The 27,966-nt window shown below is 47.7% G+C and overlaps 3 protein-coding genes across 5 annotated transcripts in view; all 3 read right to left on the bottom strand.

The window, feature by feature from the left end:
* Window positions 1-179: 179 nt before the first annotated feature.
* Window positions 180-4,943, bottom strand: AMT (aminomethyltransferase). Its single transcript, XM_003982225.6, has 9 exons — window positions 4,479-4,943; window positions 4,210-4,377; window positions 3,598-3,678; window positions 2,593-2,724; window positions 2,116-2,194; window positions 1,665-1,810; window positions 1,400-1,580; window positions 937-1,092; window positions 180-837 (listed from the first exon to the last, which is right to left on the bottom strand). Exons 1-9 carry the CDS (start codon window positions 4,566-4,568, stop codon window positions 659-661), a joined length of 1,212 nt encoding a protein of 403 aa, XP_003982274.1. The 5' UTR covers window positions 4,569-4,943; the 3' UTR covers window positions 180-658.
* Window positions 4,944-5,088: 145 nt separating this feature from the next.
* Window positions 5,089-9,420, bottom strand: NICN1 (nicolin 1). Of its 3 annotated transcripts, none has more exons than XM_023248802.2 (6): window positions 9,200-9,417; window positions 7,857-8,033; window positions 7,488-7,598; window positions 6,966-7,037; window positions 6,521-6,625; window positions 5,089-6,447 (listed from the first exon to the last, which is right to left on the bottom strand). In XM_023248802.2, exons 1-6 carry the CDS (start codon window positions 9,329-9,331, stop codon window positions 6,406-6,408), a joined length of 639 nt encoding a protein of 212 aa, XP_023104570.1. In that variant the 5' UTR covers window positions 9,332-9,417; the 3' UTR covers window positions 5,089-6,405. The 3 variants fall into 3 exon arrangements, with proteins under 3 accessions (XP_023104570.1, XP_003982277.1, XP_044906070.1); XM_003982228.6 differs by having other exon boundaries at window positions 7,488-7,601; window positions 9,200-9,416; XM_045050135.1 differs by lacking the exon at window positions 6,521-6,625 and having other exon boundaries at window positions 7,488-7,601; window positions 9,200-9,420.
* A 2,364-nt stretch (window positions 9,421-11,784) lies between these two features.
* Window positions 11,785-27,966, bottom strand: part of LOC109495556 (translation initiation factor IF-2) — a 35,907-nt gene continuing 19,725 nt past the window's right edge. Inside the window, exons 4-5 of the mRNA XM_045042226.1 lie at window positions 24,511-24,617; window positions 11,785-12,564 (exon numbers count right to left, since the gene is read on the bottom strand). The gene's annotated coding sequence lies outside the window, so the exon portion shown is untranslated. The remainder of the gene's footprint in view (window positions 12,565-24,510; window positions 24,618-27,966) is intronic.

Genomic DNA, 27,966 nt, shown 5'->3' on the forward strand with positions numbered 1-27,966 from the left:
ATAACCCCTTTGCAGTGTGAGAAACCATGATGAGGTAGGTTGGGCAGGCTTTACCTCCTCCCTAAATGTAAGCCTCTGTTCCACAGCCAGCACCTGGCAGAGTGGAAGGGAGAGATGCCAGAACTAGTGCTTCCCATAGCCCTCCAGCAGACAAGAATGGGGTCATTGGGAGCACAAGCTGACATTGCATGAGCTGGTCTATTGCTCGGAAATGGGTCTTTTATTATTATTATTATTTTTTTAACATGTATTTATTTTTGAGACAGAGAGAGACAGAGCATGAATGGGGGAGGGTCAGAGAGAGAGGGAGACACAGAATCTGAAACAGGCTCCAGGCTCTGAGCAGTCAGCACAGAGCCCGACGCGGGGCTCGAACTCACAGACAGTGAGATCGTGACCTGAGCCGAAGTTGGACGCCTAACCAACTGAGCCACCCAGGCACCCCAGAAATGGGGTCTTTCAAGAAGTGTACCTCTCCAAGAGGAGAGGCACATGAGAGAGAGAATAGGTGGTTTGCCCCCCACACATACCAGAAAATCAGAAACATCCTCCACCCTAGCCACCTACCCCAGAGTATTCAGCCTTAGCTTCCTAACCCTTGTAGAATGCCCTCCAGGTCCAAGCTCTTGGATGGGAAGGGCCCTGACCCAATCCATCCTCACTTGAGGGTATAGTAATTTGTAGTCACAAAGGGCATCTTGCTGACCACAGCCATTTGCTGCTTCCGCCGCACCTCTACCAACAGCGGGGTACCTGGCCGACTATACTCACAGGGCACATAACCCATGGCCACATTCTTCTTCAGGCAGGGAGAGGGGCAGCCACTGGTAACAGTACCTGTGTGAGAAGAAGCCATGTCAGCACCACCTTACCAGTCCAATGCCCACCCTCCTAGGGAAGGGAAAAGGGCTCTCCCAACTTCCCTGGTCCACCTACCAATCATGGTGCCCTCCATATTCAGGATGGGGCTGTGTGCCCGCATAGGTGCCCCCTCGCACATTAACCCTACACGTCTCCGCTGCACTTTGCCCTTCAGCTGAGGAAGAATGACCGACGCTCCAGGGAAGTCCATGGCAGTTCGGCGGCGCTTCCCTGAAGCATGACACCAGGCTTAAGCCACAGTCCATAAAACCCTTGGCCATAGGAGGTCCTAGTTACAAGGACCCCAAGTAAAATCCATCCAGCAGTGAGGTCCCTTTGCTCAGGGCCCCCCAAGCTCCATTCCTCCCCTGCAATGCAGTCAGCCACCCACCTCTTGTCCCCAGGTCTTGAAGATTATGCTGCCCACTTCAGCCTGCTGAGGATCTAATGGGCAAAGCCACAGTGGCTACACAGCCTTGGGAGCAGTCATAGGCTGGCCACTGTAGCCTTCAGGATTCTGAGTGCTGGCCCAGCTCACCCAATGTCCAACTGAGGCTGCCTTCCACAGGTGTGGTGTGTTCATCAATGTCACTCCCATAGAGGCAGAGGCCTGCCTCCAGGCGTAGGCTGTCCCGGGCCGCCAGCCCTGCCAGCTTCACCTCTGGGTTTTCCAGCAGAGCTGTTGCCAGGTGGACTGCCCCTGCAGCTGGCACCGAGATCTGCATGGAACACCAGAGAGCAGGTGGGCAGCTGGCTCCAGAATCCTGTGTCCTGCACCATCCTACACCTACTTTTTCACATACCTCCACACCATCCTCTCCTGTGTAGCCACAGCGGGTCACACGGCAGCCGGACACGCCAAACACTTCCATCACAGCACTGGTCATGAAGGGCAGTTTTCTTAGGTCATCTGCCACGCCGGCCTGCAATACCTGGGCCGCAGTGGGGCCTAGGCCCAGGGAGACCGTGACCAATTGTCCAGGTCCTAGTTTCCTCTCAAAGCTGGACCACAGCCCTTACTCAGGGACCAGAATGAGCCCTGAGCAAGTGCTATTCTGCAGGTGGGAGAAGGTGCTCTTGCCCACAGCCCATGGAGCCTTATGGCAGGTAGAGGGAGGACATTAATACCAAACTTAGAATTATGGCACACAAATGTCACACCATGCACACTTTCCTCCTGATAGGCCTTCTGTGCTTAGTAGTTGAAAAGCCAGGAGGCAAAGGTCAGCTCCAACCCTAGCCTGGCCTGCTCACCTTGCAGGGCTAGCAAGCCATTATCCACCACTTCCAAACTCACATCACTGCCCATGTTCTGAAGCTCCCTGACCTTGCCCTGAAAGGAAAGACAGAAACACCACATCAGCTTCTGGGACCACTTACTGAGCACTTACTGTGGGCTGACAGCTGGCTGAAGAGCTGGGCAGAATAGGCCAGTTCCCATCTGACAAAGTCACATAACTAAGTGGTATGGATGACCCAAGGCCAGGTCTGCCAGTGCTAACATCAGGCTCCAGCTTTTACCTTAACCAGAGGATGCTCACTTGGGAGCCAGGGTCAGTTTTACCTCCCCTACTACCCCATCACTGAAACCTGGCATTCTCCAGGCAGGACCCACTCTGGCCTGCTGTTCACTCACTCAAAAAGCCATTGTCTGAGCCCTTTGTCCCTGCTGGGTCTGTCCTGTTCTGTGAACAAGGAACATAGGGTACCTAGAACACAGAAGGGCTGTACCTGCATGAGGGCCAAGTCCTTGTCCCAGCAGCCAGCGTTGGACACCACATACAGGTACCCCTCAGAGGTGCTGGTCACGATCAAGTCATCTAAGATGCCTCCAGCCTCATTGGTAAACAGTGACAGCGTCCCCTAGTGCCAAAACGGAGCATCTTTGCCTCCAGATCCAGGAGTCAGACAATGCCCCCCACCCCTAGGGCCACTCAGCCATCACAAATTCCTGAACAAGAAGCCTCATGCGCAGGGCTGGAAGGGGAGGAGGAACAAAGCTAGGTGAGCCCAGGACCCTGCCCAATCCCAGGGTTTTGATCCTCATGCACTAAGAAAGTTTTCACCCCTTCCCACCTTGGGAGACCTCCCTGATCTGGTGGGGCTTCTGTACCCCTCCCCACTCAGTACTGAGAGCCCCACCTCACACTTAATCCATGACACCTAGGACTTGCTGCTTCATCCCACCCAGACCTGGGACAACTCAGTCCATTCCCCAAACCCCAAGATGGAAACTTCAAAGTGCATCTTGATGATCCCATGAGCTCCACAGCAATACTCCAAAATACTGTGAGGCTGGCCTCACAGCCTCCCCACTGGATGGACAGTCTGAGGTTGAGAGGTCATATGAATCACCTGGGGATCATGTTAAAATGCAAGTTCCGATTCAGCGGGTCTACAGCAGCGCCTGACAGTGTATTCCCTAACAAGCTCTTGGTGATAATGAGGCTGTTGGTTTAATGGACTGCCTTTGAATTTCAAGGGTTTGGCAGCATGGAAAATCACAGAACAGGACATAAACCTGGGTTTCTAGCCTTCCAGCCTGATGTGGTAAGGATGGAATAGCCCCCCCCTCCCCTGCAGATAACTAGATGTCCAGACATGACACAGGGACCCCATGCCCCAAGACTGCAAGCCCCGAGAAGCTGTATCTGAACATTGCTGTCCTTCCACCCCTCCCCCCATTTGCTGGCTCATGACTAAGAACACCCATTTAGCAAAATAAGAGGGACCCACCTGGTTTGGCCTTAGCTCTGCAATATCTCCAACCACTAGACTCTCCATCAGCTTCACCCGGTCACAACCAAGTATCTTGGTCTGGGAAAAAGATCCAAAACCTCAGACCACAGTAATCGCTGCAATCAGGAAAGCCACTGGACAAGGAGGCATCCTCCCTGCCATCCACAGTACAGCCCAATGCAGCCTAAGTGCCTGAGCAGTCTTTTGGTTCTGTGGATGGCAGATCCCCACCTTCTGGTTCCCCCACATCCGCCAACACAGGAGGGGGTGCAATGGAGGTGTTTAGGAAACTTGAAAGGGCCCAGCACCATCATGAAATACCCTCTTTTCCAAACCAACACCCAGGACAGTTGATGAGAATGGGCGCCAGCCCTGGGAAACCCAGGACATAAAGTCATGCTACTAAGAGGGAGTAGGCTGAAGAGATTAAAGAGGAGACCATCAAGAGATCCTCTGAGTTAATTTCCTGGGCTATAGTCTCCAACACCTGAGACCTCCACTTCTGCAAGGGCAGCCCTTGGAATCCACCTCCCAACAAAGCCAAAAGCTACACCCCTGTGGAAGGGGAGGAAGCCCTGACCTGGCAGCCAGTATGCTTCCCTGGCTCACCTGCAGCATGTGGGACACGTCAAAGAGTGAGCAGTGCCGGCGTGTGTGCAGGTGTGAGGCAACGTGACTGTCCCGGTACTGCACAGGCAGACTCCAGCCTGCAAACGCCACCATCTTCCCGCCATGAGCCAGGTGGAAATCATAGAGTGGTGTCCTGCGGAGCACGTCCTGCGGGTGGCTGGGTTCAGGGCTACCAGGGTCCCAGCCTCAACCCCCACCCTTCCCGCCCCTCCAAAATTGGCACCATGCCCCAGTACCCTCTATCCCACCTGTGCACAACTGAGTGGACGGCCCAGGGCCGACGGGAGCGCCTGCAGACGCAAGCCCAGATGGGCCACCATGCTTACTGCCCGCTGCATTGTTGCCCGCAAATGGTGCAGCCGGCACACAGAGGCCACCACTCTGCCAGGCACGCTGGGAGATGTAGTCCAGGCTCTGCTTGGACAGGTCTCTCTCCCATAAAGGGGATCAGAAGGGGCGGGCAGCCCAAAAGGCAGGCAGCCCTAAGGGCAGGCGGGGCTTTAGAGCAGAGTGCAGAGACTCCTATCTGTAGGGAAACAGCCCCAGGTGCTTCCAGCTGATCTTTCTGGGCAGATTAGGCAGTCCAAACCAGTTAAGCTGCTCGGAGTCAGAGCCAGGGGCTAGACCTCCCCTTGATGACAGCCCAGACTCCAAAAGGCCAAAGTTCCATAAAGGGCTGGAAGGCCTGAACTGCACATTCAGGACACCCGGAGTGCAAGGTCACATGGGGAGGGGAAGGGGGGGGGGGGAGCACGCAGGAAGGTGGAGCCAGCCTGGCAGGCTGAGCACATCAGTAAACTGGCCTCTAGTGAGGGTCTCCAGCTCTCCCACTGGGAGGACACAGGCAGCCAGCAGTCATGCATTTCACAAGTCTTTATTGATCTTGCTGCACACTAGGCCCTGTGCTGGGTACTGGAGACACAGCCATGAATGAAGCACAGTCCCTGCCACCCCCTCAAGGACCTCCTCCTATACTTTCTCTCTCTCTCTCTCTCTTTCTCTCTCTCTCTCTCTCTCTCACACACACACACACACACTCTCACTCTCTCTCTGTCTCCCCCCTCTCTCTCTCTCTGAAGGCTGCTACTCCCGGAGCACAGGACTGTGGTCATTACCCTCTTAGCAAAAGCTAAATGAGGCTAAATAAATGACCCCACAGGCAAAGATAACACCTGCAAGAACTGTAATAGTTAAGAGCAGAAGGTAGCCACCAAAAGGTAGCTGACCTGACTCCAGAAAGCTGTTGAGCCACACAAACTTCCAATTTTCCAGGTCTAACACATATGCTGCTGCAGCATAGTGCCCTGGAGCAAAGCCAGGAAAAAACAAAAGGTAGATTTTCTCATAAGAGTAGCCTGCCTTATTCAGCAGCAGGCCTGGGGTTATGGCAGACCTCAGCCTCCTGAAAGACACCAGTGCAAATGCCCACCTGGACCCACACCCTACCAAGGTTGGTCTTTCATCACACTTAGCATGATTCTTGAAGGGGGAAGCTGGGAGAAGGGACAGGGTGTGCTTTAGGCAAAAAGGTCCCAGAACTCATTAGACACCAGTCTTGCCAGAGACACTGCCCAGGCTGGATGGGCAGGCCCATTTGAACACACATCCAGGAGCCAGCTCTGGGACCAAGGGATTCAGGCTGCCCAAATCCCCAGCTTCACTCCCTAGGCAGACAGCAGGAGTTAGGACAGGAAATTTCTTCTTCTGGGCATAAGAAAGAAGACCACTAGGGGGCGCAGAAGGAAGACGTGGGCTCCGGTTTTTCCTTGAGCTTCCAAACTACATGACTGCCATGGCTACAGCAGCCTTCCAATGATAGAGCAGGTTTTAGTAGGTCACCCCAGTGCACTGCATTCAGGGTGAAGGAGCAGGCAGAAGACTGGAGTGTGCATGTTGGCAGAAGGGGATTCTTAGTAAACAGAACTGGAATGTTTTCAGGGTAGGAAAAGGAGTTTCAGGTTGCAGTCAGATGAGGACAGAGTACATCCCTGCTGAGAACTCATGCTGAAGCAACTCAGTTTAGCCCCCAAGAATCTTGAATCTGTGAACGTGGCCCAGACACAGTGGGCATGCAGGCAACACTTGTAATGCACAGGGAAAGCACTTCAGCCTCTGGTGGCCTAAACCAGGTCTGGGTGGGCATGGAAGGCCAACATCTTGGCTAAGAGCCATGGTTCAAGTGTAGGAAAGCAAGTTCAGGTCATAACAGCCATCCACCTGAAACACAAAACACCGTCAATCTGACCGGCTCAGGGCAACAGGAGCCAAGCAGGGGGAAGCGATCACTCACATCAAAGCGGCCGATCCTTGTGGAGGTGTGACTGGCCCGGATCATCTCTGTCAGCGCCCACATCTGCTGCACCTCGGAGGATACCCTGCTGGGGTCTGGGAGACCCTGCTCCAGAAGGAGGGGTCAGTGGCCATGGGTCCGTCCCCAGCACTGCCCTTAAAGCTCCAGAGAGGCCAAGTTGGTCTACAGGGCCCTCAAACTAAGACCAGTAACATTCCCAGATAACTGGTAACACATAAGGTTAGGGCCTGATCTGCAGTAGGCAGCCCAGCCCCACTCAGAGATGCCTCAAATCCCATGGACCACCCCTGAGGAAGATGGCACAGAGTGAACCAAGGGCCCTGGGTCCAGTCCCAGATTTTTTCAGAAAGAGGCCCAGGTGGGGCCTCCTGTGCTGGACACAGGGCCTATTCACACATGGTTTTTACCCAGGATGAGGGCTTACCTCAATGAGGGGAGCAGGCTGCTCACAAGGCACTGGGTGGGAGAGCCACTTGGGGAAGGTCATGGAGGGGCTCTGCAAAGCAAAGGCATACTTCTCTGAAGGAGGCAGAGTGGGAGAGCCCTAGGACCATATTCCAAGGTCCTCAGAACAGAGAGAAGGGCACCTAAGCCTCAGACGCTGAGAAAACCCTGTTCAGGGGTCCACAGAAGTCCAAGGGGGCATTCAGACTACCTAAGTTCTTCTGCTATGCAGGAGGCCCCAGGAACACAAGGAACAAAAGTATCTCCCAGACCCTAAAGTCTCAAGCTCTGAGAGAGGCAGGTGACCTCAAAGGTCAGAGGATATGAGAACATGGCTTGAACTCTCGCCATGAACTTCCAGCATTCCCACCTGACTAATTTCCATGAAGGCCTCCTTCTGAGTCTTACCATCCACTTCCAGCCCCACACCCAACATCCCTAGCCATAGCTAAGAGCCTCCTTGGGAAAGGGCCAACCCAACAGCTCTGAGCTGGTCACTTACCTTTGATCCCTGCTGGTAAATCTGCAGTTCTTCCACTGTGAAAGACAGCCACAGTGGTGATGGCTGTCGCAGAATCAGGCGCAGCTCCAGTACTCTGGCCATGTCACACAGCATCTGACATACATACACACACACACACACAAAAGGACCCAGCAAGGCCCTAGCTCACTGCCCAAGAGCCTCCCAACCAGCAGTGAATGAAGATGCTGCCTCCCCAGACCTTTGAGAAGGAAAGAATAGTAATCCCTCTAAGGCACAGGCCCAGGCCAACCTCGCCTCCCCTCTTCCTTCCTGGTATCCTGGCCCAATCCCCAGACCCGCTGTGAGCCCTCATCTGGACTCCCCTAGTCATGCTGAGTCCCAGCTGACCTGGTGCTTGAACAGCGATACATATTCTTGGGCTCCCTCCTCACTGTGTGGGTCAGGCATGAGGCAGTAGTCCCGCAGGCAGGTCACCCACTTGGCCGGTGTGTGCGGTGAGGTGTGCTGGCGAACACGAATGCTCAAAAAGGCTGTGTAGTAATTCTTAAACATGATCTCCTGTAACTAGAGCACAAACAACCCACCATGACAAATCAGACCCAGGGCCTGAGAGGCTCAAACATACCATCTCCTCCCCTTAGGAATGTACTCTACTACCAATCTAACAACTTCAGCAAGCATCCGCTGGGGCCCAAAGCCAATTTCACTTCCCTAGAAGAGCTCATAGTCTAAATGAGCAGGTCATACAAATAAACCATGACTGCAGATCTTTTCACAAGTCTAAGATGCTGCCAGGTCAGAACCCTAACTCTAGAGAAGGCAGAAAACATGGCCTGAAGATGAGGCCTGAAGGAGTTCATCAAGTGAACCAGGAAAGATAGACAGTGTAAAAGTAACATATGCAAAGGGGCACCAAGGGGTGAGAAAACCTGGCCTACCTCTGAAATGGCAGTGATTCAGCCCGGCACCAGGAATTCTCATCATCGGACACTCATCAGAATCACCCAAATAAGTTTTTTGTTTATTTTGTTTTTGTTTTAATATAGATGAATAGGCTCCACCCTAGGTCTACTGAATCAAGATTTACAGAGTTGGTCCATTTAGTGAAGTTTCCTAGCTTATAGCAAGAAACAGCTTGAAAGATGACCACACACTATAGGACAAAGTGCATGGGGTCAAGAGGCAGGCAGGGTGCAGACACAGGTGGCCCTCAGGCCACTAGAAAGTGGACTTTGTCCTCTGTGCTGAGGTCTTGTCGTGTTAGTCACTCTGTCAGTAGATGTGGACTGGACAGGCAACTGGAGATTGGAACCTGGGGCCATTAGGATGATCATGATGAGGAATGAGCTGAATCTGACCTGGCAAGCAAGGACTGTAAGAATGGGCAGGAGGCAGGTTTTGAGGTAACTCATTGCCTAATGATCCCTAGCCCAGTGGCCAGGAACACCTCTCTTTGGCTCACAACTATATTACCAGCATCACCCTACTATCTTGGCACTTCTACACCAGCCCTGTCCTGGATACGGGGCAGAGATGTTGAAGAGAACAGGTCAGAACGCTGCATTCTAGTAAATATGTGTTAACTGAAGGAATAAGTAAATGGTTAACTGGCTCACAAGGGCAAGAACACTGCAGAGGCTTTCTGTGAAAGATTAAATACCCAGGACACGCCCTAGTTCCCGGGTCAGCCCCGCCCAGGAGCCCCGGTCGCGCCCACGGGGCTTGCTCACCTCGAAGGGCGCGACGCTGGGGAAGGTGACATCGATGACCAGCACACCAGGCCGGCCTTGGGAGGTTCGCACGTCGCCCACCTGCAGGGCCACGGTGCCTTTCACATGGCAAGGCACCGACACGCGGGACATGGTGTCAACAGCCGCGACCAAACCCAACCGCCGCTCCTGGCCTTGGTCCACTGGCTTTCCCGGCGTTCCCAGCCGAGTCCCAAGAACTACAACTCCCGGAAAGACTCGCGCTGGGCCAGCCCAGCCAATTACAGATGCTCTGGGCCTGCAGGGAGTCGGAAGTGCCTGCGGAAGTGTCCCTTCAGCCAATCACGGCGCGAGCATTTAGAAGGCGTCGTGGGGCCCTGCCCCGAAATGTCCGAGCCATTCTATATCTGAGCTGTCCTGACCCTTCACTGCTCCGAGTCTTGCGCCGTTACTGGTTCTGTCCCGGGCAGTCGTTGCTTAAAACTCGTAAAGCCACGAGCACTACTGAGCTTTGTGCCCGGCCGACATTAGTTTCAAAAATAGGTATGAACGCCTCCCCTTTTTTTTAATGGACAAAGGATTTGAACAGATAATTTACAAAAGAATATAAATAGCCAATAAACCAATGAAAAGATGCTTAACATGGTTATTCATCAGGGAAGTGCAAATCACAACTCCCACAAACCCACCGAATAGGCTAAAACTAAAGACGCCAAGATGTGGAATGCCTGGAACCTTAATCCACTGGTAATTTCCAGCCATTTTTAAAAAGTTTGGCATTTCTTTAAAAACGGAATTTCAGGGTGCCTGGGTGGCTCAGTCGGCTAAGCATCTGACTTTCCTTCCTTCCTTCCTTCCTTCCTTCCTCCCTCCCTCCCTCCCTTCCTTCCTTCCTTCCTTCCTTCCTTCCTTCCGCCCCCCAAGCCTCTGACTCTTGATTTCAGCTCAGGTCATAATCTCACAGTTTGTAAGCCTGCTTGAGATCCCCTCCCCTGTTAGCGCTCTCTCTCTCTCTCAAAAATAAATAACTTAAAAAAATTAAAAAATAAAAACTAAGTTTGTACCTACAGTATGATCTAGCTATTGTATCCCTAAGTATTTACCCAATAGAAATGAAAGGATATGACTGCTCAAGGAATTTATTCATAATAGCCAGAAATTGGAAGTAAATGTCCAATATATAAACAGATAAACTAACTGCAGTGTATCCATAAAACAGAATACTGCTAAAAAATAAAAAGTAATGAACAAATCCAAGTATCTATCAACATATGAATGGGTAAACAAATCATGGTATGTACATATAATGGAATTACTCAGCCTTAAAGATGAATGAAACTGATAAATGCTTAGGTGTGAACATTGAAAATATTATGCTAAGCGAAAAAAAAAAACAGACATGAAGGACAAATATTGATTGTATGATTCCACTTACATGGGTTACTTAGAATAGGTGAATTCAGAGACAGAAAGTAAAAGTAGGTGGCCAGGAACTGGGTGTAAGGGGAAATAGAGAGTTACTGCTTAATAGGTACAAAGTTTCTCTTTAGGATGACGAAAAAAATTATGGAAATAGTGGTGATGATTATACAACACCATGAAAGTACTTAATGCCACTGACTTAGACACTTAAAATAAGTAAAATGGTAAATATTATGTATATTTTATCAAAATTTTTAAAAAGGAATGAACATGCATATGCATAACACCACCAGTAGATCTCAAATGTACTATGTTAAGCAAAAAAAGTCAAATCCAAAAGAGTACATACTGTATGATTCCACTTAACATGAAATTCTAGAAAAGGCAAAACTAATCTACAGTAATATAAATCAGATTTTTTTTTTTCTGGGACTGGGAGTGAAGGGAAAGGATTGACTATGAAGAAGTACAAGGGAATACTTCGGGGGTGATCGAAAGGTTCTACAACTTGATTGTGGTGGTAGTTAATATTCATCAAGACACTTATCAAAATTTATTAAACTGAATATTTGGGGCGCCTGGGTGTCTCAGTCGGTTAAGTGACTGACTCTTGATCTCAGCTCAGGTCTTGGTCTCAGGATGGTGGGCTCTACGCTGGATTTGAAGCTACTTTAAAAAAAAAAAAAGGAGGGGCGCCTGGGTGGTGCAGTCGGTTAAGCGTCCGACTTCAGCCAGGTCACGATCTCACGGTCCGTGAGTTTGAGCCCCGCATCGGGCTCTGGGCTGATGGCTCGGAGCCTGGAGCCTGTTTCTGATTCTGTGTCTCCCTCTCTCTCTGGCCCTCCCCCGTTCATGCTCTGTCTCTCTCTGTCCCAAAAATAAATAAAAAATGTTGAAAAAAAAATTAAAAAAAAAGGAAAGAAAGGAAAGAGAAAGAAAGAAAGAAAGAAAAAGAAAGAGAAAGAAAAAGAAAGGAAAAGGTTTTAGTTTTAAGTAATCTCTACACCCAACATAGGGCTCAAACTAACAACACTGAGATCAGGAGTCACATGCTCTACCAACTGACCCAGCCAGACGTCCCAAGATATGTGCATTTTTATTGTATCTAAATTATACCTCAGGAAACATGATTTTGAAAGAACAAAAAAGAAAGCAAAAAAAAATTAACCATTATGTTTGTCACCATCACCATCCTTCCAGGCACTTGTGCCTCAGAGATCATTGATTAAGCCTATTTTATTGATAACAAAGCTGAGGCCAGAAGTGGTCCACTGATTTTCTGAACCAATAAAACAGTATAGAGTAGAGATGGAACAAGGCCTTCTTTTGGGCTTCTTCCTCACAAGTCAGAACCCTCCAGGTAATGGTCAGCTTTGGTGACCTGGGTCTTCTCTGCGTTGAGGAACCCAAAGACACAGGCCCAGTGTAACCTTTAGGGCTCTCATAGTAGGGTATCAGACAGAAACAAAACTCGAATTTGAGGCCAGCCCAAGGAACAGCCTGGAAGAGTTGTGCCTTCCTAGCCTAGGCACCCAGACTTACAGTGACAGAAAACATTCCCTGGCTTCTCACTGACTGTTGTCAAGGGAAAATAACTTGTGTCCTTGGGTCTCTTGGACTGACCATTGCTGTCTCCATTTTGACTCAGACTAATGATTCACTGCCTGGGTCTCTCCAGGTTTCTGAGACTTTCCTCTTCATGAAGACCACTCTATCCTGGAGCAGAGGCTTCCCCAACTCCCAAAAGATTATAGGTTCCCTGGGAATCATGAGGGTACACACAGTCTCTGGTCTTCAGGACTCACCTCTGAGGGCACAGTCACAGTGTCACCAGCTAGACCCCAAAACGAGAACTTAAATGCTCACCTGCTTGTACTTACCGACTTTTGTCCCACATTTTCCCTTAAACTCTTCTTTCCAGTTTGTCTCTTAACTCAGGCAAAAGACCCCATGGGCATAGAATCCTGGATGGAAACCAGAACAACCACTCAAGGAATAAGGACTGCCTGAATGAGGAACTCTGGCAACCCAGACCACCCAGACCAGTTTGAGTTTAACCCCTGACTCAGGCCTGCAAAGATGGACCATGGAGTGACCCATGGAGTAACTGACAGTTACCTTTACCTCATTAGAATGCTAAAATCCCTGCCCAAGAAGAAGTCCAAGCTTCATTTACGTAACATACAACATATGTTCAGGTATGTTTCCTTAAGACACATTTGTAAACTTATGCCCACTTTCACATACAATGACAAGGCTTCCATTTCTTCTTCTTCCTTTTTTTTTTTTTGTTTAGTTTATTTATTTGTTTTAGTAATCTCTATACCCAACATGGGGCTCAAACTCATGACCCTGAGACCAAGAGTCATGTGTTCTCCCAAGTGAAGCAGGTGTGTGTTCCAAGGCTCCCATTTCTAAATATTCATCTAACCCTAGGGTGGCACCTGGTTGGCTTTGTCAGTAGAGCATGCTGATGTGGGAAACAAAGGCAAAAGAATAAATTTCCTTGCTACTTACATCGAGACAGACAGAATGACCTTCCTCAAAGAACTCAACTGCCTCAATGTTAATACTTTGCTAGAGGCAAAAAGTAACCTTAACTTGGCTGGAGCCTACCTCCAGGATCCTGTAAGTCTTCTTTAACATATAAAAATCCCTTTGGAAACTTCCTTTATCTCTGCCTGCCCAAGATATGTGTTAGCAATCATCCTCTAAATGTATGGCCCATTGATACACATCTGAAGGATCTCATGACTAATATTTTACTGGACAATAGTAAATAATCTTATCTTAACAGCAGCTCGTCCCTCAAGGTCCTGGAAACCTTGCTTCTAAAATACGTTTAAGACTTAAGCTATCCCTACCCACCTCCCAATTTGAAGGTATGTAATCAGTCACCCATCCAACCCCAGTTCAGCTCTTTCTGCCCATGGGTCCTGTCCCCATGCTTTAATAAAACCATGTTTTTGCACTGAAGATATCTTTTTTAAAATTCTTTAACATTTTTATTTATTATTTTTGAGAGACAGAGATAGACAGAGCTCGAGTGGGGGAGGGGCAGAGAGAGAGGGAGACACAGAATCTGAAGCAGGCTCCAGACTCAGAGCTGTCAGCACAGAGCCCGATGGGGGCTCGAACTCAGGGACCGTGAGATCGTGACCTGAGTTGAAGTCGGATACTTAACTGACTGAGCCACCCAGGCATCCCTGCACTGAAGATATCTTAAGAATTCTTTCTTGGCCATTGGCTCCAAACCCCAACACTTCAAACCACATCACATGCGACTCTTTTTTTTTTTTTTTTTTTTTTTGAAGTACACTCCATACCCAGGGACCTGAGATCAAAACCTAAGTGGACATCAAAAGTCTGATGCCCAACCAATGAGTCACCCAGGCACTCTGAGCATGAGACTCTTGATCTCAAGGTCATGAGTTCAAGCTCCAGGTTGAATGTAGAACTTACTTTAAAAAGAGAAGAAAGGAAACTGCTGAGAAATGGTAGAAGGGTGACCAACTGACTGTCTCACGACTATCCCAATTTTGAGGTGCCTGGCTGGCTCAATCAGTAGAGGATGTGACTTTTTTTTTTTAACCTTTAGTTTTGAGAGAGAGAGAGAGAGAGAGAGAGAGAGAGAGACCGAGCATGAGTGAGGGAGTGGCAGGGAGAGAGGGAGACACAGAATCAGTAGCAGGCTTCAGGCTCCAAGCTGTCAGCACAGAGCCTGATGCAAGGCTGAAACCCACGAACCGTGAGATCATGACCTGAGCCGAAATCGGACACTTAACCAACTGAGCCACCCAAGTGCTCCTAGAGCATCTGATTCTTGATCTCAAGGTTATGAGTTCAAGCCCCATGTGGGGTGGGTTTTAAGATTTTTTAAATCTTAAAAAATAAGTAGCAGTGCCTGGGTGGCTCACTTGGTTAAGCATCCAACTCTTCATCTCAGCTCAAGTCTTGATCTCAGGGTCCTGAGTACTGGGCCCTGTACTGGGCCCTGCACTGGGCATGAAGCCTACTTAAATACATACACACATACATATATATTCATCCTAACCCTAAATAAAAGGAACCCATCCACCCTTGCTCTGGGAGTCAAAGTTGGAAGTTATTTCCTGTGATCCCCTTTGCTGCAAATAAAATGTCCTAATGAAAGAGTGGACCTAGGCCAGTCAACTCCATTTTGTTCTGTGTCCTCCATCTTGAGTGACTATGTCTCTGACATGGCCCCCTTTCCGGGGAAAACCGCAGAAAGAAATTCCCGCTCAAACCTCAGACCACGCCTCCTCCCCTTGAGTAACTTCCCTCTCACCCGCTCAAATCACGCCCAGCAACCTGCGCAAGGGGACTCTGATCCTTCCCCAGCCAATTGGCTAAGGCCACGACCATTACTCTACCAACTGCCCCTAGATCCCTATAAAACCTTTGCGCTTTTGAAACTCGCTCTGTCTCCAGCATCTCACCACTGCGTCGGTGCAGGTAGGGGATTGAGCTCCAGCTAGCTCCAATAGTCTCTGCTTTTGCATCGGACTCTGCTCCCTGGTGGTCTTTGGGGATCTCGAATTCTGGGCATAACACTTTGTGCGACAACTCCACCTAGTGTAGTTTCTATCTATGACTCACCAAGGAATGAACTCATGTTAGTTCAGTTACAAGAGCAGACAGCAGACAGTAGGCCTGTGTGGCCCCTCACTGAAGATAATTCTCATCTCATATCTCTCATCTCCACTCCAGCCCCTCCAATCCATTACCCACACTGTAGCAAGACATGTTTTCAATGTGAAATCTTCATGGAATCCCTCTGCCTCAAGGTCAAATCCAAAAGCTCTTGATAAATCCATGAGTCCAAGACATAAATGGCCCTTGCCCATCAGTCTATTCAAAACTTGCACCCTAGGAGCACCTGGCTAGCTCAGTCAGAAGCCCACGTGACTCTTGATCTTGGGGTTGTAAATTTGAGCCCCACGTTGGGTGTGTAGAGATTACTCAAACAAAACAAAACGGGGCACTGGGTGGCTCAGTCAGTTAAGCATCTGACTTCCACTCAGGTCATGATTTCGTGGTTCGTGGCTTCAAGCCCCACATCGGGCTCTGTGCTGCCAGCTTGGGGCTTGGAGCCTATTTAGGATTCTGTGTCTCCCCCTGTCTCTGCCCCTCCGCTGCTTATGCTCTCTCTCTCTCTAAAAATAAATAAACATAAAAAATGAAACAAAACTTAAAAAAGAAATCCTGTCCCCTTCCCCAACCCTTCATTCCAGTTTCTGTCACATGTTGTCCTTTCTCTCCTGCCAGCCTGCTCACAGAACACTCTTTAGATCACTCCTACCCTACCACCGACCACCTATCTACCCTTAAGTTCTTGGTATAGACTTTGATTTTTCAAGGAGTACTTTTTTTTTTAATTAAAAGTTTTTTTAATGTTTATTTATTTTTGAGAGAGACAGAGGATGAGTGGGAGAGGGGCAGAGAGAGAGGGAGACATAGAATCTGAAGCAGGCTCCAGGCTCTGAGCTGTCAGCACAGAGCCTGACTCAGGGCCCGAACTCATGAACTGCAAGATCATGACCTGAGCCAAAGTTGAGCGCTTAACCAACTGAGCCACCCAGGGACCCCTTTAAGGTTTTTATTTTTTAACTTTTTTATTTTTGAGAGGGCAAGAGCGTGGGGGAGGGGTGTAGAGAGAAAGGGGGACAGAGGATCTGAAGAGGGCTCCACCTTGCCAGCAGGAAGCCTGATGCAGGGCTCCAACTCACAAACCATGAGATCATGACCTGAGCCAAAGTCAGACGCTCCACTGACTGAGTTACCCAGGAACCCCAGGGAGTACTTTTTTAATCTCCTGGACTAAGTTAGATCACTGTACACTGTCAGAGACCCTCCACATTTTATTGTAATCATTCCCCAAAACCTGTCTCCTTCACTGGGCTACAGTGGGGTAGGAGAGCAGGAATTAGTCTGTCAGCTTGTATCTCACATCTCTTAGCATCATGCTGGGCAAAGTTGGTGCTCAATAAATACATACCAAAGGAACAAATTATTGTTAGATTTTAGGAACTCATACTTCCAGCTAAGATGGAGTAACTGGGAAAAGATTTACACTCCCACATGACCCAACCAAAGAACCAGACAAAATATATGAAATAATCATTTTCAGATGTTGTCCATCAGGCAACACAGGACAGTGATTCCTGAAAGAGGAGATACAAACAATATAAGCTCAATGATTGTCCAGTTTGCTGTCTGAAGAGAGTTTCCAAATATAATGAGGAGGAACTCAGATAGAGTCTGTCAGACTCCCTGAGTTGAAGAGACAAAACTGGGAGTTTGGGGAGACAAAGATGCCTAGAAGCTAGACAGGACAAAAGTGCTCAGAGAGATAACTCCGGAAATCTCTAGGGGGCTCCCCTTGAGGCTTCAGCTTAGTAATAATCAGTACATACATGTCAGCAGACTGTCCAAAGCCAAAGAAAGAACTACCCCAAAGAATTAAAAGGTGACAGCACCAAATCTTACTCAGAGCCAGAAGCAGTTTGTGTTCCCATCAGCCATTAGTAAAAAACCCAAACAAACAAAAACAAAAAGCAAATGAGACAGGCAAACTATTAAGGGCCCCCTAAAAAAAGCCATTTATTTCCCTTTGCTCTGACTTATATTCTTGCTGGGACCTGCACCCTCACCGCACTCTACACATGTCTTGTAATGCAAAAAGCATATGTCCTCCTCCTCGTGCACACTCTCTCCATCTCTCTCTCTCTTAAAAAAACAAAACAAAACCGGGGGGGGGGGGGCGTACCTGGGTGGCTCAGTCAGTCAAACATCTGACTCTTGATTTTGGCTCAGGTCATGATCTTATGGTTCATGAGTTCGAGCCCTGCATCCAGGCTGACAGTGCAGGGCTTACTTTGGATTCTCTCTCTCTCTCTCTCTCTCTCTCTCTCTCTCTCTCTCTCTCTCTCTCTCTCTCTTTCTCTCTCTCTCTCTCTCTCAGCCTCTCTTTCTCTCTCTGTCTCTCTCTCAAAATAAGTAAATAAACTTAAAAAAAAACAAAACATCTGTACTAGACTAAAATCTGTTCAAACTCCAGCTAACAAAGCTTAAAATCAAGCCTCAAAGTTATCAAAATGACTAAATGTATCCCAGAACAAAGGTCACAAATATTTATAGGAATATAATAGTATCAGTACCTAAAAAGGTAAAACTTGCAATGTCTGGCATTCAATTAAAAATTACCAATCATGGGGCACCTAGGTGGTTCAGTCAGTTAAGTGTCCAACTTTAGTTCAGGTCACAATCTCATGGTTCCTGAGTTGGTGAGTTTGAGCCCTGCAGTGGGCTCTCTGATATCAGCATGGAGACTGCCTCGGATCCTCTGTCCCCTTCTCACTCTCCGCTCTTCCCCTGCTGGTTCTCTCTCTCTCAAATAAATAAAAGTAAAAAAAAAAAAATAAAAAAGTATAAATTACCTATCATGTAAAGCAGGAAAACAAAAAGACCTATAATAAAGAGAAAAATCAAACAAGAGAAACAGATCCAGAAATAACAGATGCTAGAATTAGTAGACAAGGACATTAAAACTTGAACATAATAGATATGTGGAATTGATGCTTTTTGCAAGACTGAAATCATAGCAGGTTGAGAAACTGATGCTCAATCCCATTTCACTGGTATCAAAAAATATTTCAACTCTTATACTCTCACAGGTAGAATGAATTGTATTTTGGCCACATATGGAGGCATTTCTTTGATGATCTTACACTTCAAGTTAAGGTCTAAAAAACACCTTCTATGAAAAGCAACATAAATGGATATTAAACTGTATCTCATCTGTTAAGTTCCCATGCCTGGGGAAGCTAATATCAATTTATCATGTGATACTCAATTTGTGTAATTTTGTGAACCTGGAAAAAAATGTAAATATAAAACTTATAATATTCCCTGTGTTCAGGAAAGTAGAATATAACACTGGGTATAAACTACACTGTAATTAGAACTTTAAAAATAATATAAAAATTTAAAGTTAAAAACAAGAAATGTTGACAATGTTTATTGGTTTTTAAATATTTTAAGTAATTTCTACACCCAACATGGGGCTTGAACTCACAGCCCCCAGATCTAGTCCCATGTTCTACTGACTGAGCCAGCCAGGCACCTCATGGGGTTTTTTTTTTTTTTTTTTTTTTGGTTTGTTTGTTTTTGTTGTTTTTTTTTGTTGTTTTTTGAACATGTTTTATTATACACAGATGCAGAGAAAGAGAGAAGGTTCATGCAAGGGGCTCCTGGGTGACTATGAGAAGTAAGGGAGATGATTCATTTTCAGAAATACCAAATAAAAGCTGTACTGTCTAATTAGCAATAGATTTACAACCTATTGGAAATATGTACAAACCTCCCCCTCAACAATGGAATCCCAAACCCTTAGACACTTCACTTCCTGGTTCTTCTTCCCCTCCATTTCATAGGCTTATGTTCATGGGCTTTGCAATGAGCATGCACTAAAGAACAGAGAGACAGAGACTGAAGGTCTCTGGGTCACCTCAGGGAATGTACATTTGTTCCAATCAGACTACTTTTTGCCTTATGTGGGCATAGGTGACCTCTGGGTAAGACTATTACCTCTGTAATACTCAGCCAATGAGGAACCAGAGGAGGGACTTGCATGCTAGGAGATAAACTGTCCACTGTAATTGCCCCAAATGTGCATATCCATCAGACACCTGCTCTTGCAAGAATGTTGATTAAAGACTTGCTTCCCTGTGCTCTGTGAGCCTCTGAGTCCCTGTCCTTCCTTTGAACTTCCTTTGTCCTTCTTTTGGTCAATGGACTTATTTCTAACAGTGACTTAGTTAAGCATCCAATTCTTGATTTTAGCTTAGGTCCAGATCTCACAGTTGGCAAGATCAGCCCCACATTGAGCTTTGTACTGACAGCATGGAGCCTGCTTAAGATTCTTTAAAAAAATAAACTCGAAAGAAAGGGAGGGGACCTGGGCAGCACAGTAGGTTACATCCGACTCTTGATTTGGCTCAGGGTCAGGATCTCATGGTTTGTGGGACTGAGCCCTGCATTGGGCTCTGTGCTAACAGCAGGGAGCCTGCTCAGCATTCTCTCTCCCTCTCTCCCTGCCCTTCCCCTGCTCACTTTCTCTTTCTCTCTTTAAAATAAATAAATAAACTTAAAATAATTGGCTCATGCAATTATGGAGGCAGAGAACTTCCCAAGATCTGCAGTTGGCAAGCTGGAAACCCAAGAGAATCAATGTGAAGTTCTAGTTCAAGTCTGAAGGTCTAAGAACCAAGAGAGTTGATTGTATAAGTTCCTGTCCAAAAGCTAGCGTGCTTGAGACCCAAGAAGAGCTGATATTTCAGTCCTGGTCCAGGTCCAAAGGCTGGAAAATACCAATGTTTCAGCTCAAGCAATCAGGCAGGAGGAGTTTCCTCTTACTAATTTTTTTTTGTTCTTTTCAGGTTTTCAATTGTTAGGATGAGACCCACCCATATTAGGGAGAGAAATATGCTTTACTCAGTCTATTCAAATGTTAACCTCACCCTGACAAACACACCCACAGCTGAATAATGTTTGGCTAAATATCTAGATACTTCATGATATAGTGTAATCGACACATAAAATTAACCATCACAGAGTATGTTTGGGGCGCCTGGGTGGCGCAGTCGGTTAAGCGTCCGACTTCAGCCAGGTCACGATCTCACGGTCCGTGAGTTCAAGCCCCACGTCAGACTCTGGGCTGATGGCTCAGAGCCTGGAGCCTGTTTCCGATTCTGTGTCTCCCTCTCTCTCTGCCCCTCCCCCGTTCATGCTCTGTCTCTCTCTGTCCCAAAAATAAATAAACGTTGAAAAAAAACACAAAATTAAAAAAAAAAAAAAGAAAGTGAAGTATTGAGTTTCTAGCTATTACTGTAGAGCTATCTATTTCCCCTCTCAATTCTGTCAATTTTTGTTTCATGTATTTTGGGGCCCTGTTGGATGCATGTATGTTTATAATTATTGTATGTTCTTTCTGTATTGTACCTTTTATCAATATATTTCTTTCTTTGGGGAACCTAGCTGGTTCAGTGAGAAGAGTGTAGGACTCTTTTTTTTTTTTATTTTTTAATATTTATTTATTTTTGCGAGAGAGAGACAGAGCATGAGCAGGGGAGGGGCAGAGAGAGAGAGGGAGACACAGAATCTGAAGCAGGCTCCAAGCTCCAAGCTATTAGCACAGAGCCCCATGTGGGGCTTGAACTCATGAACTGTGAGATCATGACCTGAGTCAAAGTCGGATGCTCAACTGACTGAGCCAACCAAGTGCCCCAGAAGAGTATAGGACTCTCGATCTTGGGGTCATGAGTTTGAACCCTATGTTGGGTGCAGAGATTACTTAAATAAGTTTAAAATATATATATATACATATATACACACACACATATATACACACACAAATATATGTATAGGTACATATATATATACACACACTTTGTCTCTTGTAACTTGTTTTGACTTAAGTCTATTTTGTCTTACAATAATATAGCCACCCAGCTTTTGGTTACTGTTTACATGGAGTATATTTTTCCATCCTTTTACTTTCTTTTTTAAAAAATATTTATTTATTTTTTTATTTTGAGAAAGAGAACGAGCAGGGGAGGTGCAGAGATAGGGAGCGAGAGAGCATCCCAAACAGGCTCCACGCAGTCAACACAGAGCCCTATGCGGGGCTCCAACCCACAAGTGGGAGATCATGACCTGAGCCAAAACCAAGAGTGTATGCTTAACCAACTGAGCCACCCAGGCGCCCCTGGCAATCCTTAGACATAGGACAGCAGCGCCACCTACTGGGGAAATGGAGAGTCACCCCATTAGAATCAGGCTTCTGTACTCAAGGCTGGTGTGGGTGGCATAGGCTGGAGGTGGGCTCTGGATGTCCAGAATGGTATTCTTCACCTGAGCTTTGGACCGTCAACTTGCCAAAGGTCTTTTCCAGACATTATGTCTTAGCATTACCAAGGTAACTATTGTATTAAGAATCTCATCAATAATCAGAAACAAGGAGACTATGACAGTTTTCTCATTGCATGGTCCACACCTGAACTCTGGAAATAGCTGCCTGAAAGAGTCTCTTACAAGCCAACTCTCTGCCCCGTCCTTCTAAACTTCTGTTTGATTTAGGCCTTTTGAGAACCTGCTGAAAGCCAACCTCCTCCAAGATTGTGCCGTGTATATGTGTGCACCTGCATGCGTACACACACACACACACACACACACACACACACACACACACATCTACTTTCTCTTTCTCACATACACAAGTTGCTTTTGCTTGTAATGTTTGGGGATCCAGAAAGAGTAAGTAGGTATAAACTTGTATTGAATGAATGGCATCTCAGTCCAATGGCATAGTGGGTCTCCAATAGCAATCAAGTTTCTGATCCAGGTGGGGAATGTTCCTGGCAACACTGAATGAACAAAGCAGGATAAGAATGGTAACAATAGGGCACCTGGGTGGCTCAGTTGGTTGAGATTTGTGGTCTCTTTCTCTCTCAAAATAAATAAATACATTTTTAAAAGTTAAAAAAAAAGAATACTAACAGTGATAACCACTAGCACTTATCTAGCATTTACTATGTGCCAGACACTGTTCTCTTGATGCTTGTATTCTTCACTCAATCCACTTCTCTTCAAGGTAGAAGTCATTACTCTCGTATTACAGGTAAGAAAGCTGAGTGGGAAGGTGAATGACTTGCCCAAGGCCACACAGCAAGTGAGTCACCATACCAGGGTTCAATTCTGGCAGAAGGATACCACATTGTGTATACAATCTGGTCTCAACCTTATGATTTTTTTTATTTAATGAATCTTTAAAATAGACATACCACAGTGAACAAAGGCTCTGTTCTCATGGAGTTTTTATTCTAGTAGAGGAGATAAGACAAATCAATTAGTTTACATATAATGTCTAGTAGTGGTAAGTACTCTGAACAAAATGGCAAGAAACACATCCAGCATACTCTCTCCAGGATTCAGCCAGGGCACTTTATTAAAGGTCTCCCAGATCCTAGGGCAGACAGAAGTTGTTTCCCTCCCTTCCTGCCTACTATGCATCCAAAGTTGCTGGTTGACAGCAGGAGGTAACAAGAAATGATTAACAAGGGCAGGCTCTGCTTAGAGGTGGCTACACTGGGCAGCTTACCAAAAAGCTCCAAATTATTGGAAGAAGGATTTAGTTTCAAGATGAACCAATTGGGAGGGCTATGCTGGGTGGGCAGTCAAAGGTTGGGAGGGCATGAGACTCGGGCAGGACCCAGAACTATGGGCATGATTTGGACTTATGCTACACTTAGCCCAAGGCCTGATATGTAGCAAGTGCTAAGTAAATGTGTCAAATGACTGTTAGAACCAATAAATGAAAAGAAAAACAGAAGGTGTGTTGATAAGTGTATGTGTGACTGAGAGGCCTCAAAAGCTCCCAGAGGCCCATGTATTGACTGCCAGACTCATCTGGGTGGGAGGAAGGTAGGCTGATAATAGATACTGTTGGGAAGCTGAGGAAGCCTAGTGTGAGTGGGACAGCCCAGCTCTGGTGAGTGCAGGTCTAGATTCTCAGCTGGGTTTAAAGATGTTCTTTCTTTTATAGTCTCCAGTAGGATGACTTGAAATAGCTCCAAGGAGATGGCAGAGCAGATGGGCCCCTAGAAGCTCCCCTAGTCCAACTTCTCAGGCTCTAGAGGGCAGTGCAAGTCAAGATGGCCTGGAGATGACCCATGACTCACAGCCAGCAGAGGCAGAAACAGACTGGAATTTCACTGACCTTAATTAAGCACACTCCAGAAGCTCCAAGCCTGATTAGGATCGATCAATCGATCTATCTATCTATCTATCTATCTATCATCTATCTATATTTTTGAAGAGAGAGAATGTGTTAGTAGATGAGAGGGGCAGAGGCAGAGAGAAAATCCCAAGCAGGCTCCTTGTCCAGTGTGAAGCCCCACACTGGGCTAGATCTCGTGACCTTGGGATCATGACCTGAGCCTAAATCAAGAGTTGGATATTCAACCAACAGAGCCACCCAGGCATCCCAGAATCCTTTTAAATTATAGGCAAGATTGTGTGTGTGTAGGGAGTGATTGTCTGGGAAAAGTGTTAATAGCCTTTTCAGATTATGAAATTAAGGAAGGTTGGGGACCTTTGCCACAGGCTCTGTCCCATACAAGACCCAAGCTGCCTCCCCAAACGTTGACATGCAGCCCCACCTCCTCCCTTGGGGCCTGCCGTTGAGTACTCAGTCACCCCATCCAGGACTCTCTCTGTGTCCAATCAGAGGGATGGCAAGATACAAGACTTTTTCCTGTCCTTAGGGGTTGCTGGGCACAGCTGGGAGCTTGGAGCAGCTTCCTGCAGCTGCTGGGGACAGGAAGCCAAGGAATGTGTATGCTTCTCTGGCTTTCCTGGGACCCAACTGTCCTGCCACTGAAGTCACTGGTCTCTACCAGGCCCCACTTCAGGCCTCACTGTGGGTACATTTTATCCCATTATGAAAGGAATCTGGGACAGATGACTCCAGTGTTGGGCAATGCAGGTCCAGCAGGAGGCTGCCCAGCTGCCTATCTTGTTAGTTCCCCTATCTCCTTCCCTGAGCTCCCCCTACTTGACCCCCATTCCAGAGCATTCTGCTCAGAGCCAGGCAAGTTCCAGCAAAGTCTAGGATGCCTGGTCAGGGCCTGCTTGGGCAGTCACCTTTGCCCCATTCTTGTCCATCTGGCCAGGCCTAGACAGGCTCTGCCACTGTTGAACCCCTCCCAGGAATTTACCAAGCCAGCAGGAAACTCAGCTGCTCCCTTCCCCAAAGAGTCAGCTGCAGTGACCCCTGCTCCAGGTGGCCTTCTCAGACCCGGCAGGTTGCTTGACTCCCCTCCACGCACCTTGTTTCCTGCATGCAGCTTTCCCCACTAAGGAGTGGGAATACACACTTCTTAGTTGTCCCGCCTGTGACTTCTAACTTTTCTGCCTTTGGTCTTCTATTGCATTTCTGGGGACAGAGTAGATGCTCAGTAAAGGGCTTTGTGAGTTGACTTGGTTACTTCCCTGCCCTCCACCCAGGTCCTTACCCTTTTACAATCAAGGACTCAAGTGAGTTTAAATGCCAGAGCTGCAGGGGCACCTGGGTGGCGCAGTCGGTTAAGCGTCCGACTTCAGCCAGGTCACGATCTCGCGGTCCGTGAGTTCGAGCCCCGCGTCAGGCTCTGGGCTGATGGCTCGGAGCCTGGAGCCTGTTTCCAATTCTGTGTCTCCCTCTCTCTCTGCCCCTCCCCCGTTCATGCTCTGTCTCTCTCTGTCCCAAAAATAAATAAACGTAAATAAATAAATAAATAAATAAATAAATAAATGCCAGAGCTGCATAACCCGATAATCCTGCAGAAATTTATAATCGGGCTACCCTGAGAATACCTCTGTCCAATCACTGTGCCCCCAGGCCCTTTCACTGCTCTTTGAAATGGGCTAGCTGATCCGGAGGCCTTTGCCTTTTCTTCCAACCTCTTCACCACCCCCACTCCCCTTACTCTCATAGCTCAACAGTGTCAAGACCCCACCAAGGTGAGGCCAAGGGGCCACTGGCCATGTGCACTAGGGAGGAAGACAGGGGCCTGGCCATGTTTCTCCCAAATCTGTAGGCCCATCTCCTGAGTCCAAGGCCTCTGGGTCCTGGGCTCCAGAGGTAAATGGGTCCAGCTAGTTGAAGTTTGGATACAGCTGTATCCATTTGTTCACTCATTCGGCAAACATCAGTGGAGTCCTCATCCCTGGGCCAGGCACAGTGAAGGCTATAAAGGTGAACACAGATCCATAGCTTGGGCACTTACTGTGTAACCTCTGGTAAGTGACTTAAATCTTGGGCCTCAGTTTCCTCATTTGCAACCTGGGGCCAAAAACTGCCATGGACGGTTATTAGGAGGTACAGAGAGATTTTGTGTGTCCAAGGGTGCAGGACGGAGCTCAATGATGGTAGATGTTATTATCAAAGTCCATCTTAACCCTCTAGGAGCTTGGGGTCTCATAGAGACAACGAGAAGTCGGATGCTGGGAAGCCTTGTGGGTGTTGTTCTTGAGTAGGATAAGCAGGACTTGGGTAGGTGGAGGAGGAGGGGCCCTCACAGGTGGTACTCTGCAGGGAGTTGAGGAAAGGGGATGAGGCAGGTCCCTATTGCCCAGGGTGGTATAGAGTGGGGCTTAAATTTATTCTGCAGGTAGCTGGGAATCCTGAAGTTATACTGGCTCTGGATTTTGGACTCCAAAATGCCAATTGGATTCTCTGGGAGGTCTCTGCAGAAAGCTCCAGGAGGCCTCATTTTTAATCAAATGTCCATTCATTCCAATTTTATTAGGTACATTCTAAGTGCCCGGCCGTGTCTCAAATGATAGAAGTTCCCATGATGGAGGGAGGGAGTAGACAGACACAGATTGTGCAGTCTGTGCTAGGGATAAACTTTATTTTTTTTAAATTTTATTCTTTTAAGTAGGCTTCATGCCCAATGTGGGGCCCAACGTGGGGCCCAACGCAGGGCCCAAACTCATGACCCTGAGATCAAGACCAGTGCTCACACATGCTCGCTCTCTGTAAAATTAAGATAAAGAGGGGCGCCTGGGTGGCTCAGTCGGTTGAGCATCCGACTTCAGCTCAGGTCATGATCTCAAGTCTGTGAGTTCGAGCCCTGCGTCGGGCTCTGTGCTGACAGCTCAGAGCCTAGAGCCTGTTTCAGATTCTGTGTCTCCCCCTCTCTGCCCCTTCCCCGCCATGCTCTGTCTCTCTCTGTCTCTCAAATATGAATAAACGTTAAAAAAAAATTAAAAAAAAAGATAAAGAAATAAAAGAGTGACTAAAAAAAAAAAAAAAGACCTAAGTTGAGATCAGGAGTTGGATGCTTTTAGAAGTTTATTTATTTTTATTTTTGAGAGAGACACAGAGAGAGAGAGCACCAGAAGGGAGAGAGAGAGAGGGAGACAGAGAATGGCAAGTAGGCTCTGCGCTGTCATCAAGAGCCCTATGTGGGCTTGAATTCGTGAGTTGTGAGATCATGACCTGAGCTGAAACCAAGAGTCGGATGCCTATCTGACAGAGCCCCTCAGGAGCCCAGGAATTGGATGTTTAATGGACTGAGCCACCCAGGCACCCCTGCTAGTGATAAACTTTAAATCTGATATAATAATATGGTGGGCTCAGCAGGTATCCAGAGCAAGGACACTTGTCCAGGCTAGACACTGAGACAGGGGATGAGCAGGAATGAGGTAGGCCAAGTGGGAAAAGAATGCTGTGGGCAGAAGTGGTGCATGTAGGAGGGCTTGAGAGGAGCTGACAGATGCCTGGCATGTTTGTAGCAACTGAAAGAGGCTCCACGTGACCTGAGTCATGTGCAAAGAATAAACTGGGGTAGGGGTGCCTGCCTGACTGGCTCAGTAGATAGAGCATGTGACTCTTGATCTCAAGGTGGGTCTTGAGTTCAAGCCCCACATTGGGTCTAGAGTCTACTAAAAACAAACAAACAAACCTGGAGTAACAAAAAAACATGGGGGGGATAGATATTAAGAGAAATGGAAGTGGAGATGGGATATATGGGGAGGATGTAGGGTGGAGAGGTGGGGGGGGGGGTGGGTAAAGTTTTGACAGGGAGGGGCCAAAAGCTGGGCAGGTGAGAGGGTAGTGAGGAGTCCCTATCCTCCAGCAGCAGAAAGTCAGGCAGAGAGCCCTGAGTAGGACAGGTAGATTTGGGTTTTGAGGTTTGCTCTGGCTGCTCCAACATGAGGACTGGGTTAACAGGTGGTGCTGAAAGCAGCCTCTAGCAGAGGACAAAGTTCCACAGCCCTTCCTCCCTGCAGCCCCCTCCCATTGTTCTATGGGAAGACCAAGGCCCAAGAAGACAAAGGGGACGTGTGGGATAGGTGCTGGCGCCTCACCCTCAGGCTGACAGGAGGCCAGGGGATCTTGGCTCTGGAGGAGCCTGGGAGAAATGGCAGCTGTTGCTTCTTGCAAAGGTGCAGGTGGCCCACAGCTGTGGTGGATCTCTAGGACTAGAGGTCACTGACATCTGAAAGACAGGGCTGTGGGTGGGCCTGCAGGGCTATCAAGACAGGGGAGGAGGAGGTGATCCTGGCAATTCAGACTGTGGCATTGCCTTGCAGTAGTCCAGCTGTCAGGGAACAGCTGCAGGCCCAGAAGAGGGAGGGAGCCAGGGCAGCAGCAGGTGAAGAAGCTCCCTGGTTTCTGGGCCATGGGAATGGAGAATGGCAGCCAGTGAAGAGATGGGGGATGGGGATGGGATTGGGGGAAGGGAGCATCTGCTTGCTCCTTTGCATTCAGATGAGACTGGAAATCTACAGGGAAG

The sequence above is a fragment of the Felis catus genome, chromosome A2 (assembly GCF_018350175.1).
Source record: "Felis catus isolate Fca126 chromosome A2, F.catus_Fca126_mat1.0, whole genome shotgun sequence".
NCBI classification, from domain to species: Eukaryota; Metazoa; Chordata; class Mammalia; order Carnivora; family Felidae; genus Felis; species Felis catus.